We start from the raw sequence: 13,934 nt of genomic DNA, 5'->3' as shown, positions 1-13,934 counted from the left end.
AAATCACCTTTGAATTGCCAAATCCTGTTGGAGAATTTAATGCAATGATACCCCTTACTTCAAAACATTCTTTAAGATTAAGATACAGTAACAACTTAACTTTCAAAGATCTGTATGTTTTACATCAGCTATATTATGAACAAAACACCCATGTTGGTGTGAAATGTCAAAGTTATTAAACAAGTTGGTGCAAAGAATGTAAGAAATCCAAGCCAGAAGTAGTTGGTGTAATACAAAAAACAGGACAATAGATAAATAAATGCACCTTTACTTTGAAGTAAAAGCATATTTAAAATGCCACATTATTTAAATTAAAAACTGCATAAAATCTGCACAGCTTTCACATCATTCAGGTTAAATGTTGAGAAACTTGGAGTTAAGCTGAGACAGGATATATAACCTAATGAATCAATATCTAATACATTTTTACAGATGTACTGATTATGAAAAAATTATTTCCTCTAATTGGAATATTTAACCCTTGACATAACACTAGGAAATATAGTACTGTAAAACTCTACTGACAAAGGACTGACTATAAAATCTGCAAGAGAAGGTGTTACACAGCACTACTTAATGCAAATCCTGTTATAAAATTTGCTGATCAAAACCACAGTGGAAGCACTGAAATATATAAAAGCTCCTTACTTATTGCCACTGGACCACTTTCACTTTCCTCATCTTCCTCTTGATCAGATGCATCAGATCTAATACTTTCAGGCACTCCGTTACCAGCACGCACTTCAGAGTCCGGTACTTGTTTAGCAGTTTCAGTCTCATCCTTGTCCTAGGAAAACATGGAATACTGTGCAATTTCATGTTTATCTAAATACTACACTAAGGTTTCTGCATAAAGGAGTTGTTTCACAGAAACTAAAAAGTATCTACTAAAAGTCTGTTTAAATAGTCCTTCCAGCCTTGAAATTAATACAGCAGAACAACTCCTAAAACAGAGCATCAGAACTTCCTGTAAGGGATCGTGCACTATTCAGACACAGCTTTCAAGGACCTCAGAACAACTGAGTATGCCATCTGAAAAGGTTGACATTAATCAGCATTCTAGGTTAAAAAAACCCTTTACATTAGATATGTCATTTTCAAGAAGACAGACATCTGCATTATTACGTTCCAGCAATTTCCCTAAATGCTCCTCCTAAATGAGGAGTAAAAATACTTCTACCTGCAGCTTCTCATTTCTTTAGCAGCCATTTCCTCAGCAGTTTCCCCAGTTAATAATTTGCTAAATATGCTGAATGAGAAAATTCTGCATTCCTATATGAACCTCAAAGTAAAGCCCTGAGTTTGGCTCCAAATCTTGAAAAGACTTTTCTACACTACAGCAACTGTAACAAGTGATGTACTACTTCCTACTTTTACTTCCAAAGCAGTAAAAGCTTTGGAGCAGACAGAAGCTCTAAGCCCTAGAAGAAAGCACTGGCTCCACTCCCACACATGCTCACTCCTATTCCTATACCCATTTAGGATAGCAATCAACATTCTGCTTGGTATATATACTTCTATCACTCCCTTGGCTGGAGAAAGCTAAACATTCCAGCAGACCACTTAAAACTTCATAAACACATTTCCCCAGTGATATCAGTGGTTTTCAAAAGAAACTTGAAATTCTAAGCACTAACATTTCATACTCAGAGCACAGACAGGCTTGGTCTCCAAGACCTCAAATACCATGTGTCCCAATTCAGAACATCTACCTTCTCCCAAAGATGGAAAGTAAATCAACTTATTCCATACCATTAAAAAAGAAAATGTCAACTGCTATAAATAGTTAATCTGTCCTTAGAAACTCAAATTATAATCTACTTTGTAACTTTGATAAAATAAATTACTGAAAACAACAGAAAGGAGATTAATAAATTTCTCAAGACTGGAAAACAGGCTGCTTACTGATACTTGACTCCTATAACAGACAACAGTAAGACTAAGTGACCTATGAAATTATCTCAGGAATAAAGATAGTTGAAAGGCATACACATACTTTGTCCTCATCGACATCTTCAACAGAAGAACAAACATCCACCTGGAGACCTTTTTTTGCCTAGAAGAAACACAAACTGTATTCAATTCAAAACTGAAATAACTTGGAAATACTGAATCAAACTATGGCTTCATGAGAGCCAGGCTGAAATTCTAATCTTACTAAGAATTGCTATCTTAAAGCAGCAGGTAGCTACAGGGACTTTTGTACACACAGACGTCATCAAAATTTCTGAGTTGCAAAGCATTAAAATAATCTGTGCTAACCTTCTTATTTAAACAATTACACTTATATTGGGCTAATCCTACAGTCTGTGGTTGAATCGTACTTAGCACATAGAATTAGATACATCATGGCAGGGGGGGTTGAAACTATATGATCTTTAAGGTCCTTTCCAACTCAAACTACTTCATGATTCCAGCAATGATCAAGACAAAGAGCTGTGTATTCAGCAGTTACTTTACTGGACTCAAGAGAGCCAGAAAATCAAGCAAGATCAAATATGTCTGCATCAGGATTGCAGAGATGAGGGCTGTGAGAAGACCATACAGAGATAATTGTGCAGGTCTCTACAAAGCAACCAGGATCTACCACTTTTGGCTCATCTCTGGCTTTGTTGAATCTGAACCTCTACCACAACATTGAGGTAAACATTGACCTTAACCCTAATTCTGTCTTCCAAGAGAGAAGAAATGCTGAATCTAAGCTGGCTCCATGCTTTCTCATAGCAGGTATAAACCAACTCTTTATGTAACAAAGTTACATAAAGGGTTGGCTTATACCTGCTATGAGATTGAGTTTATACCTGATCTTAGTTGCCAATGGGCAACTTCAGATAAAACAGGAAGTCATGTCTAAATCTTTCTGGATTTAGTGTCCCTCTGGCCTCTTTACAAGGCACTCCACAGTCTCTCTCATACCAGCCATGCTATTGATATATCAAAATTTATTATCTTGAAGTATAGCTAGTGGTACACCTAAAAATACTTTATAACAGGTTCAAAAAATATTTTCTGATTACATTTAAAAATGAATTAAGGGTTTGCATTGGTATTTAGAAGAAAGCTGAAAGGACACTGAAATCATAAATCATGAATATGACCTGGTTTATTGTTTCTTTTGTAAACAGATCATGTAACTTTAAAAAATGCAGCTATGCTCCCAATAAAAGCAATACTAAAATTAATAATGTAAATGGTGTGAAACTTAGCCAAAGCTTGCTTTCTAGAGCAAATATATGTCCTACAGTCTCAAATATTTTAAAAACCTTATATATATTTTACACACCAAGTCCAGAAACTGATTTTTTCTGCATATGCCAACAAACCAACTACAGGACAACTTCAGAGGATTTACTCTAATTTTTTTGAGATGATGCCTAACAAAGCTACAGCAAGGAAACCAGTGGGCATACTAAAGATAATGAACTGGGACCTCCAATATGTCAAAATATTTGGCTGGGTGTAGTGGGGCCATGCAAAACCAATACACTGGGACAGAGTTAAACTTCCTCACAGTAGATAGTATGAGGCTGTGTTTTCAACTTGAGTTGAACACAGGGTTGACAGTACAAGAATGTTTTCATTACTGCCAAACAGCATTTCACAGAATCATGGCCTTCTATGCTCCTCAACCCCTACAAAAGCAAGAGCTCAGAGTGCACAGCACTTGGAAGAAGACACAGCCAGGGAAGATGATCCTCATTAAGCCAAGAGATGTTCCACACCACACAGCATCATGCTCAGTATATAATGCTGGACAAAGAGTGAGGGAGGGGCAGAGATCCAATGTGATGGTGTTTGACTTCCCAAGTCACATTATCTATCACATTACATGTGATAGAGCCCTACTCTCCTAGAGGTGGCTGAACACCTGCCTCCGTATGGGAAGTGGTGAATTCCTTGTTTTGCTCTGCTTGCATGTGTGGCTTTTGCTTTACCAATTCAAGTGTCTTCATCTCAACCCACAAGAGTTCTCTGTTTAACCCTTTTGATTGTCTGCCCATCCCACAGAGGGGACTGAGTGGCTGTGAGAGGCTCAGCTGCCACCTGGGGCGAAACTACCCAAAGGCCTCAGGTGTTAAAACTATTTCAACACTTGTTAATTCCTTCTTATGTTCACATAAAACCATTAGAACATTTCTTCTGAATTATGAACAAAGTCTATACAATTAGTTATCTGTAACATAGATCTTGCCCTTACTGAGAAAAACCAGTTCATGGTCCTACACAAGCAATACTGTGATTACACAGCAACTAGTAAAATACATAAACAAACATATATAAGGTATAAAATAAGGTAATCAAACTAGTTTAGAAAATACACATATTTAGCAATCTCATAAAAACTGCATTTTCCAAAAATAAAATAAAACAAACCTCTTTAGCATAAGACTGCATTACTTCAGTGGTTTCTATTTTTCGTTTACATCTCTGCTTTACAGAAATACTGTTGTTGTCTAAATCTTGCATGAGTTTAAAAAAGGCTAATTCATTGAATAACACTTCAGAGATCTCCACAAGAAGATCCTCCCCACAATCTTTTAATTTTCTACCAGCAAATTTCGCCAGTGAATCCTGTGAAGAGAAATAATTCTTCAGTTTCTGAAATAGGCTTTCAAGCTTTAAAGACTAAGTATTTTTCATATTTCTAACAACTCGAAATTAGTTATGTATTTATTAGCTCGTATTTTTTTAAAAAAAGTTTTGTTTTACATGGAATCTCTAATCACATTAACACAGAACTTCATAAGCTCATGATTTAAATTCCATGCTTGTAGAAAAAAAAAGAATGAAAAAGTTCAAACTACAGATTTTCAGAAATTTACACAAGATGTCCATGAAAAGCATCACCAGAGCTCTCCTTGAACACAGCCACAGGCCAGAGATACACCTCTCACTACCTGGCTGTGACAGAAAAGATGTTCTGTGTTCAGTAAATCATTAGTTTAGGAACAAAGGTAATACCTCATCACTGTATCAAAGGTGAGGGAGAACAGCAGCTATGCTATTCAAGGTGTAAAATACAATTTCAGAGAAGTTGGCTCATTAGTCAACTTGAGTGCTGCAAAACAGAAATGAAAAAAACTACTAACCTGAAGTATACTGCCAAGCTGCTTATGAAAGAACTTCACAAATTCTTTACTTTCATCATTTTGTTGTGTAAGAGTCAAGACCATACGTCTTACTGATATCAGTAATTGAGAAGAGCAAACTTCATCCATGTGTTCCTACACAAATATCACAGAATGAGCTTTGTTACCACTTGAAAAAAAAAAAAAAACCTAGCCATCAATCCAAATACAGATATTAATTCATAAAAAAAACCACCTGTCCACTGAAGGAACAGCACACCACAAAAAAGTCCTAATCAATCCCACAAACACCGTACTTCATGAATGACTGCTTGGTCAAACACACAAAGATTTATCTAGTTTTCCAGTAGATGAGTACTTGGCATCTTATAATGTTTGGCCAAACTAAGAAGCTTCATATATTGTGGCTGTGTACACAAGTGTATTAAAGTGTATATTAAGATATTTACTGTTATATGCAGCCTTAAAATTGCAAATAAAAACCAAATCTTCAGGCACTCTGACTCTGGCATGTCAACAATATACAGTTTTTAAACTTAGTATCACCAAATACCTTATTAGACAAACCTAAGCTTATACACTGTGCATACTATAAAAAGGATCAGGGAGATGCCTTAAGCAATTCAATCTTCTCTCCTCCTTGCAGAGAACCTTGCAAAGGAGAACTGTGACTATTTCTCCTTTAAAGAATATTTCTTCTTTGTAGACACAGAAGTTAAAAAGCTCTCAACAACTTTAAAGATATTTGTAAACAGGAGAAAGTAAAGCTAAAAATCAACTACTCAGGTATTTTTCAAAAATACCCTATTACTGTACATGTAACAGTTTTAGTTAGTGATTTCAGTTCTGTCTGCTAAAAGACATTAAATATTTCAGAAGTACATTCTCAAACATTCCTATATTTAGTTTTGTCAGCTCCAAAGCAAGCAACTTCTATTCTTTTTGATGTCAAGTACACACACCCTATGAAATCCAGAAACCTCACCATTTATTTCTCCTATTAAAAATTACACAGAATTTTTCTGTGGAACATCTAATTCTTACTTCAGCAGAGTCTGCAACTGAACACGTATTTATTGGCAGCTGTTTCTAAGAGGCAAGTTTTAGATATTAAATAATGTTTTTCTGTGCAATTATACAAGTGCTTTTCTTGCTCTTCTAATTCACACCATAGTATAAAGATCCCTTACCTTCAGAAAAGGAATGACCTCTTTCATAATTGCTTTAATCTGCCGGTCAAGCTGCTGAGTATCTATACGAGGACATGGAACTGAAGAAACATCACCTGGCTGTGGCCCAGACTGACATTCACCAGTACCTGGACCTTGTTTTAATAAAAAAAAAAAAAAAAAAAAAAAAGAGCAGTGCATTTAATACATTAAATATTACTATTAAAGAAATACCACTTTCAAAAACGTATTTTAAAAAACAAATCTTATTTCCTTAAGCATGTAAATATCCTTTCAAACTTTGCTAAGTTTTTAATATAAATGAAGATGAAAGTCATTTAGCATGACAGTAACTATAATTATTCTCTAAAACTAAGCAAAATATATGTATATGTGCATACCTTCTAATTTAGCAGTAGAAGCACCCTGAATATTACTAGTGCAGCCCTCAGAGTCAAGGGTACTTTCAGCTTCAACTTTCATACGCTCATATTCCCTCATCCAAGACAAAGCTTTATCTAAGTGAATCACTGTGTTTCCTATATTTAGAATAAAAACACTTCTTAATCTAAATAAAAATTTTTCAATTGATAGACAAACAATTACTAAAATTACTTTAAGGGTCCATGTATTGAAATCTATATATAGTCTATATATAACTAGTTGCAATATTTTATTATATACTTAATTATAAACTCAGTGTTTCACAATTAGTTGATTTAATTACGTTTTGTCTTACAAAACATGTAATTACACACTAAAAATTAAGTAACAGTGTACTAAAGTGCAGACAATTACAGGCATTTACAGAGGGAGGGAGGGAGGAACACTTAAAAATACTAAGTCGCATCATTCTCACCAAGGTCATCAGTGGCAAAGGGTTCAAAATTTGAAGAAGTCGACATAGTACTGCCATTGTCTGCATCAGGTTGTTCACAATTTTTACATGCTTCTGTAGAAAAGTTCTTGCCAAAAGTTTCCTTAAAAATACCAGACAAGTGAATACAAAGAAGAAGCACACTATACTCTCAAAGATATATGAACAAGCTCAGAATTCTTTTCAGTGACTTCTGGTATCAGGGTTTGTCATCAGACTTCCTGACTGGGGAACAACCCTACTTTCAGATTATAAATCCATCAGGTTAATCTACCATGCTTACTTCAAATACTTCAAGTACAAAACATGTAATAAACTGTACAGAGGTGTGATTTCTTAAATACAAGAAAGAAAAAATTTTTGGAGAATATGATCAGTACTTGCCCTGACCTTACTCAGAAGAGCATTTTGGGTCTTTCTGAATGTATCAGTTTCCGATTCACATCCCCCTCCATGTTTCATTCACCCCTGAAACACTCATTTACAGTACTGAGAATCCTATAGTATTTTATCACTTTTGCATTGATTCTCTTACCACTAGTTGTTTAAAAAAGTCTGTGTAAGTTGATACTAATTTTAAACAAATTCAATCCCTAGTATATTTCAGTAAACAAGCATACATGTGTGCAAACTGAAATACAGGAAAAGCTGTCAGTACCTTCTGAATTTGAAAACTTACATCATCTGTAGAGGCAAGGCTTTCACTAGGAGTGAGTTCAGAATTTGATGCCGCCCATGTTGCAGAATTCAGTGATTTTGCACACTTTCCTTTTTCATTTTTTTCACATAAATGTCTGGTCACTATATCCTGGAAAGATAATCTATGCTGTAAAAAAGAGATCTAAGGTTTGCTTGATTCATAAACAAAATCAAAAATTCTGTGCATACCTGTAAAGCATATAGAGCCCTTTGCCTCAGATAATCTGTATTAAGCAGTTGAAGCTCGTGGAAAAGTTCAATAAGAAAGTGGGGACGAGACTCATTTTGAGAAATAAGAGTTGCCACTTCAGAATAAATTGTGTCTCGCAAAGCTTCAAACATAGAAAGATCACTACCAGTTTCTGTAGGAAAAAATAAAGGAACTTGTTAAGTCCTTGATGGGCATCCATTTAACAGGCTATCAGGCATGCAAGCTATGTGTATACAAATTATACATCTCAATTATTGTCTCAATTATTGCAGAGTCCCTATATTTCATAAAGCTTATTAATTTCCTGAAGGGCAAACATTCTTAAATTATACCTTATGCAATCTCCAATATATAAAGTACAATATACAGCAATTGTAAAAATAATTTTCTTTATACTTCTGAACAATACCTTTTGAAAGCATTGTTTATAAAAGAGAATATTGCACACAGCACAATGATGCTTTCAGAAGAGGTATTAAACACTGGAAATTGAGTTTTAAGACATTTCAAGAAAGATAGTGAAGTCGCAGGTTTATATAATACAAGCAGTCCGCACTTCTGCAACACAAGTAGCATTAAGAAAGCTTTAGGCTGAACTCAAGAAAGCCATTCTTTCCCAACATAAATGCTACATTCTTATACATGTGTAGTATCACTCCCAAGTTCATGAAACACCTCCTACCCTTAAACCCTATTACATATAAGACAATGTGTTGCCTAATAAGTCCCCCATTCATTTGAAAATAAAGGATTATCCTTGCATCACAACAATCAAATTATTACATACAATATTTGGGAAGTGCTGAATGGAAACACAGTTAAATCTGGAAAACTCAGTTTAACAGATGTGTAATTGTTAGTATTCAAGTTAATGAAGTTATTAGCAATACAGCAAACATTACTGTGCAATTTGATTATCTGCAAGTAGTTTACCAAGTTTTTAAGCACAAGCAGGCTTTTTCAACCTTTGAAAAGTTATCACAAATTGTTTCCCTCTCCCATTACTAATACGTAATAGCAGCATTTAAACACACTAAAAATGCCTACTCAAATGAATTTTTTAATGTAGTATTCACCTCCATATTTTCTATTTCTAATTGTTACTAATCGAGAACATAGTAACCACGTTCTCCACAACTGTAATTCAGAGCAGTTTGTAACGCTGCACTTTCATGCAAGGTTACTTCTCTTGCCTTGGTTATAGAGCAGGTGCTGCAATAGCACTGATCTTGAACATCTGCTAAACAGTGAGTTATAGGGCCAAAGGTAAGAAAAGAAAAAAAAAACAAAAGTAATAGCATATTGTTGAAGCTAAGCAGTGAATGCATTACCTGGCGCTTCAATGCATGCATTTCTGTTAGACTGCTGCAGAATTCTCCTAGCATGCGCTGTAGGAAAGTGGGGATAGACAGTGATAAACACAAAAATGTGCACCAGAAATAAAGACAGGGTCTATACAAAACAGCAGGAGGAAGACTGCTTAGTTATCCAAACCACATCAGAGCTGCTTATTGTGAGAGTGAGAACTTGACCAGGGAAATTTATTATGTACACTAATAAGCAGCTCTTAGTGTGGACACAGCTACGCTGGCAAAGCTTTATACTGTGCTACAACAACTAAAATTTCTGCATCTCTTAAACAAAACAGAAATATTGGCAGAACCAAAATAGGCACAGGAGAGAGAATTTTTATGAACTAGATACAAGAAAAGCAGTGCAGATGGCAAAAATGTAAGGGTTTATGTCATGTTAAAAGACTGAATCTGAATGATATTTGATGGAGCTCATTTAAGCACGAACAGGAAGAAGACGTATGCAGTACGGGATGTAGTTTAAACAGTAAACAAAGTTTCATCAGTTTTGCAGTTACTTTCCATAAAATCACCAACAAATGGGTGAGATTGGCTACATTTTTGCTTGTTGTACAGTAACAGGTTTCTAAATTGCATTAATCAAGTATTTAATATACAGAAAACACCCAAAAGCAATTAATAACCAACTTTTTACAAATTTACAGCATTCTTAGAAATTAAAATGCAAAATCCACATGCTAAATATACAGTCCTGTCTTCCTGTCAAAACACATTGCATTTAAATAACACTAGGAACTAAGGTCCCTTACTCATAAAAGCTGACAAAATAATTAGACACTTAGAAACAAGTACCTGAAGACATTTCTGTAGATCTACTGTATTTAATTATTTTTTCCAATTGTTCCTGATTCCTTTTGCTGAACACCTTTGCATGAACGACGTCATCAGAGTGTCTGCTTTTAGTGTTCTTGCAGGGTTCACACACACTAGAAGCACTTGCACTTTCATAACCTAATGGGAGGAAATGAAACGAAAGAAATAAAGAAACAGCTTACAAAATGTTTTATTACTTTAGGAAATTTGTTCAAGGACACTGTTAAAGATGCAAAATACTAATGATGTTTCCTCTGTACAGGGAAGCCATACAGTAATACTAAATCCTCAGCAACCCCAACAGTACTACTATACTAACTAGTACTGTCCCTCTCTTCAGAATTTTAATGAAGCACATTTTTCAGCAAATAATCCAGTTTGAATATTCAGACAATGAAGACTCTCCTTGTTATTTTAAATATGCACGTATCTGCTTCCATGATACTCTCAATTGGTTATTTATTTTCTATTTACTAAAATCCTAAAAAACCTTATGCAGTTGTATTATATAAAATTAAGTCATTTGAATAACTTATTTTCATTATTATAGGTACCATTTATTGAGAGTAAATTATCTGGAATGTAATGATTATAATCCAAGATTATCCAAGTATCCAAGATTACTTTACAACCTACCGGTATTTTTAATTCTGCCTTTTAGCTGAAAAGAGCTCTTCCTCTTATTCTTGGATTTGGGCGTTTTATCTTTTGATGCCAGGCTTGCTTGCGCTGATGCTTTTCTAGATCTAAATGTCTTTGTCACAGTAGTTGGGTCTATTGGATCAGGCATGCTACTGAAACTCTCCAAAGACTCTTCATCAAACTCTCTTCTACGGTTCATATCACACTGATTTTTATGACCTGAAGCAATGTTTTGCACTGAAACTGCAAAACCTGCATTCAGCTGAGACTGATCATCTTTCTTCATTTCTTGGCTATCATCAAGCCAAGCTGATCTTTTCTCCATTTCATCTTCAGGCTGTCTATGATTCCTTCTGTCAGAAAAAAAAAAGACCCACAGACCAATCTCAATATACCAATAACCTAATCTCTCAGATAGAAACATCTCGCATTACCAGGCAAACAGTTTATCCATAATTATCTTGTTACTCAGACATTAAATGAATACTCAGACATTAAATGAATATTGAAAAATAAATAATTCCAGACAACACTTCCAAATGGAAAACAGAACTTCCCATCTATTGCTGGTTTCAACATGAATATATTTTACACAGCTACTGCTGTGCTCAAATAGCACCACAGGTCAAAACATTTCTTAAAGCAACATTCAGTACAATCTACAGGAGCACAAAAAAATAAGCATTCACTGAAATTACATTATCTAGTTATTTAAACAACTCAGTTTCAAAACAATCCCACAGAAACAAAATCTTACTCCACTTAAAGTGTTAGAAAACCACTCCAAGATTGCATTTGATTTTAAAACTTCCATTAAATGTTACATTAATGCATAGAAAAGCAGAACACTGCTGAAAAAAATTAAACTAGAAGTTACAAAAGTAAAGCTCATAATTGTCATACAATTACAATAAATTCCCTTAATGAATGATGAATTCTCACAAGCCCCAGAAAAGGGAAATTATTAAAGGAGAGCTGCACTTTGACATTCAATACCTTTGTTTTTCTCCTCCATTAGAGGAACTGCTTTCAAAGGGTTTGGGGAACGCCATGTACTCAGTTTTCCCAGAAGTATTAGGATCTAGAGGATGTTGTTGCTCCTGGTGCTCACTGCTGCGTGGAGAAACACTATGTGCAAAATCTCCAAAACCACATGGGAACACTGGATTACAGTTAATACCTACAAAGTAAGCAACAGTCAGAAGATACTACCTTCATTTATTTGTGTAGCAAAATTCAAATTTGAGACATACTGTGTGGTAGCATGAAATTATGAAGCAAAAATACAGTGGAGAAGTAAGCAAGAACAGTTTTCATCCTGTAAGCACTGTAAACAATCAGAATTTATCTTTAGTGCAGGTTTTGAACACAACTGGATACTACAATCCCATCAGTGGAGATGATGGTCCTTCAAAAAACAAACTCTACTGAAGAGCTCCTAAAAGTGAAAGTAAAAATAACAACAATTCCAAAAAAAAAAAGGCAGAATTCTGTCTGCCTGAAGACCTTATCAATACTTCAACCACCATCAAATTGACAAGAGAAATTCCAATGGTTCAGGAGCCAAAGAAGTCATAGATTAATACTACTTCAATTTTAACATCAGAATCTTTATGGAAGTGGCAAACTGAATATAACTGTTCTTTTGGGTGGGTTCCATGTAATTTAAAAAATTAACTCAAACAGAAAATAGACTTTGTAATTTGAAAGTTCTAATCTAGATCTATGCCTATTTCCTGGTTTCCTAATAACACTGACATATATTAAGACAGTTTTGTTTACTTTGAATTATACAGTAAAATACCTACGCTCTTTTCCTCCAAATCCAACAGCAAAGTAGATTAGAGAAAGGGATAGGGAATACTGTATCCAAGTCAATAGTTACTGTATAACTCTGATGAGAACAAAAATTAGCTAACACGCTCAATTTACAGGCATTTATAACAAACATGAGTGTTTGAAGTTCTAAGAAAAACAGAAATAATTACCAAGTGCCACCTTCCAATTACATGGTTCACTTAGAACATGATTTCAATTATGAATTGCTGAAGGTATGTAAAAGTTTCAGACACTGCTTTTTGTATGTTGGATGAAGAACATTTGAAACCTTACATGGAGTGAGTACTTTCAAGTATAACTAACTTCATACTGAGAGAGTCTTGCTTTCATACTGAAGTAAAAATATAAAATTATTCAGCAATAAATAGTAAACTTCTGCTTAAGACCATTTCAATATACAGGAAAAGTGACTGAGTTTCATTAAGTTCACATTACAATTTCAATTAAATGAGAAAATGTAAATTTTTGAAATTCGTGTTACAGCTGTAGTAATACAGCTGTAGTAATACTCACCTGGAGCAAATGTAGAAAAATTAGTAAAACCTGGAACACTAAAGAGGTTCACAGGTTGTGGAGGGTAGTTGAATGGACAGAAAACAGGAGATGGAGGTGGAGGTGCACTACTACCTCTCTCCTTTCTTGATGGTTTCTCTTGACACTGTTCTTGCTGCTGCATAAGATCACTTAACATTTGTTTCAACCTTGAAAATAAAAAAAAATACAACTTCAAGAAAAAAAAGAATATTATGAGAAAACTGTAAATTTAAACTGAAGTAATTTGAGCTTCATATTATTTCACCTACACCTTGTAACATATGTAAAGAAGTGCTCTATTTAGCTTATTAAAAAACCTCAAGACAAAAATTACTCATATTTAATCCTGAGTTGGTTTAAAATCAACTGCTTTGTACTACTGGTCATGCATACACCGTTTAAACATCCTTGCAAGAACAAAAAAACCTGACTACATACTAAAGAAATAAGCAAACTGAAAATGTCAATAGAAACAATCAAATATACAAAGTATTTCCAGAACTGAGGTTAAAATTAATTTTAAAAACTGTGTAAGAGGACAGCACCTATGTAGCACTTACTAAATACAAAACAGAGATGAAGAGCTTCAATTTTCATGCAATGAATTAAAATGACTCTTCCATCTTTTTTCAAAAAAAGATAATTTGGATCATGGAATCTTGCATTCCATCATCCACATGGAAAGTA

General features: G+C 34.5%; 1 protein-coding gene across 42 annotated transcripts in view; it reads right to left on the bottom strand.

The window, feature by feature from the left end:
- Positions 1–13,934, bottom strand: part of PCM1 (pericentriolar material 1) — a 41,517-nt gene that overhangs the window by 5,425 nt on the left and 22,158 nt on the right. For 21 of the 42 annotated variants that reach the window (XM_085578639.1, XM_085578640.1, XM_085578641.1 and 18 more), the window contains 14 exons: positions 13,227–13,414; positions 11,871–12,054; positions 10,869–11,227; positions 10,212–10,370; positions 9,378–9,434; positions 8,025–8,197; positions 7,816–7,944; positions 7,119–7,239; positions 6,661–6,798; positions 6,281–6,414; positions 5,091–5,225; positions 4,375–4,572; positions 1,997–2,056; positions 649–787 (listed from right to left, as the gene is read on the bottom strand). In XM_085578639.1, coding sequence (XP_085434765.1) covers positions 649–787; positions 1,997–2,056; positions 4,375–4,572; positions 5,091–5,225; positions 6,281–6,414; positions 6,661–6,798; positions 7,119–7,239; positions 7,816–7,944; positions 8,025–8,197; positions 9,378–9,434; positions 10,212–10,370; positions 10,869–11,227; positions 11,871–12,054; positions 13,227–13,414 — 2,174 coding nt within the window. The remainder of the gene's footprint in view (positions 1–648; positions 788–1,996; positions 2,057–4,374; positions 4,573–5,090; positions 5,226–6,280; positions 6,415–6,660; positions 6,799–7,118; positions 7,240–7,815; positions 7,945–8,024; positions 8,198–9,377; positions 9,435–10,211; positions 10,371–10,868; positions 11,228–11,870; positions 12,055–13,226; positions 13,415–13,934) is intronic. The other 21 variants (XM_085578644.1, XM_085578645.1, XM_085578647.1 and 18 more) reach the window with 8 other exon arrangements.

Source organism: Lonchura striata, chromosome 4 (genome assembly GCF_050655825.1).
Source record: "Lonchura striata isolate lonStrDom1 chromosome 4, ASM5065582v1, whole genome shotgun sequence".
NCBI classification, from domain to species: Eukaryota; Metazoa; Chordata; class Aves; order Passeriformes; family Estrildidae; genus Lonchura; species Lonchura striata.
The sequence above is the reverse complement of the archived record's forward strand: the minus strand, read 5'-3'. Positions and strand labels throughout refer to the sequence as shown.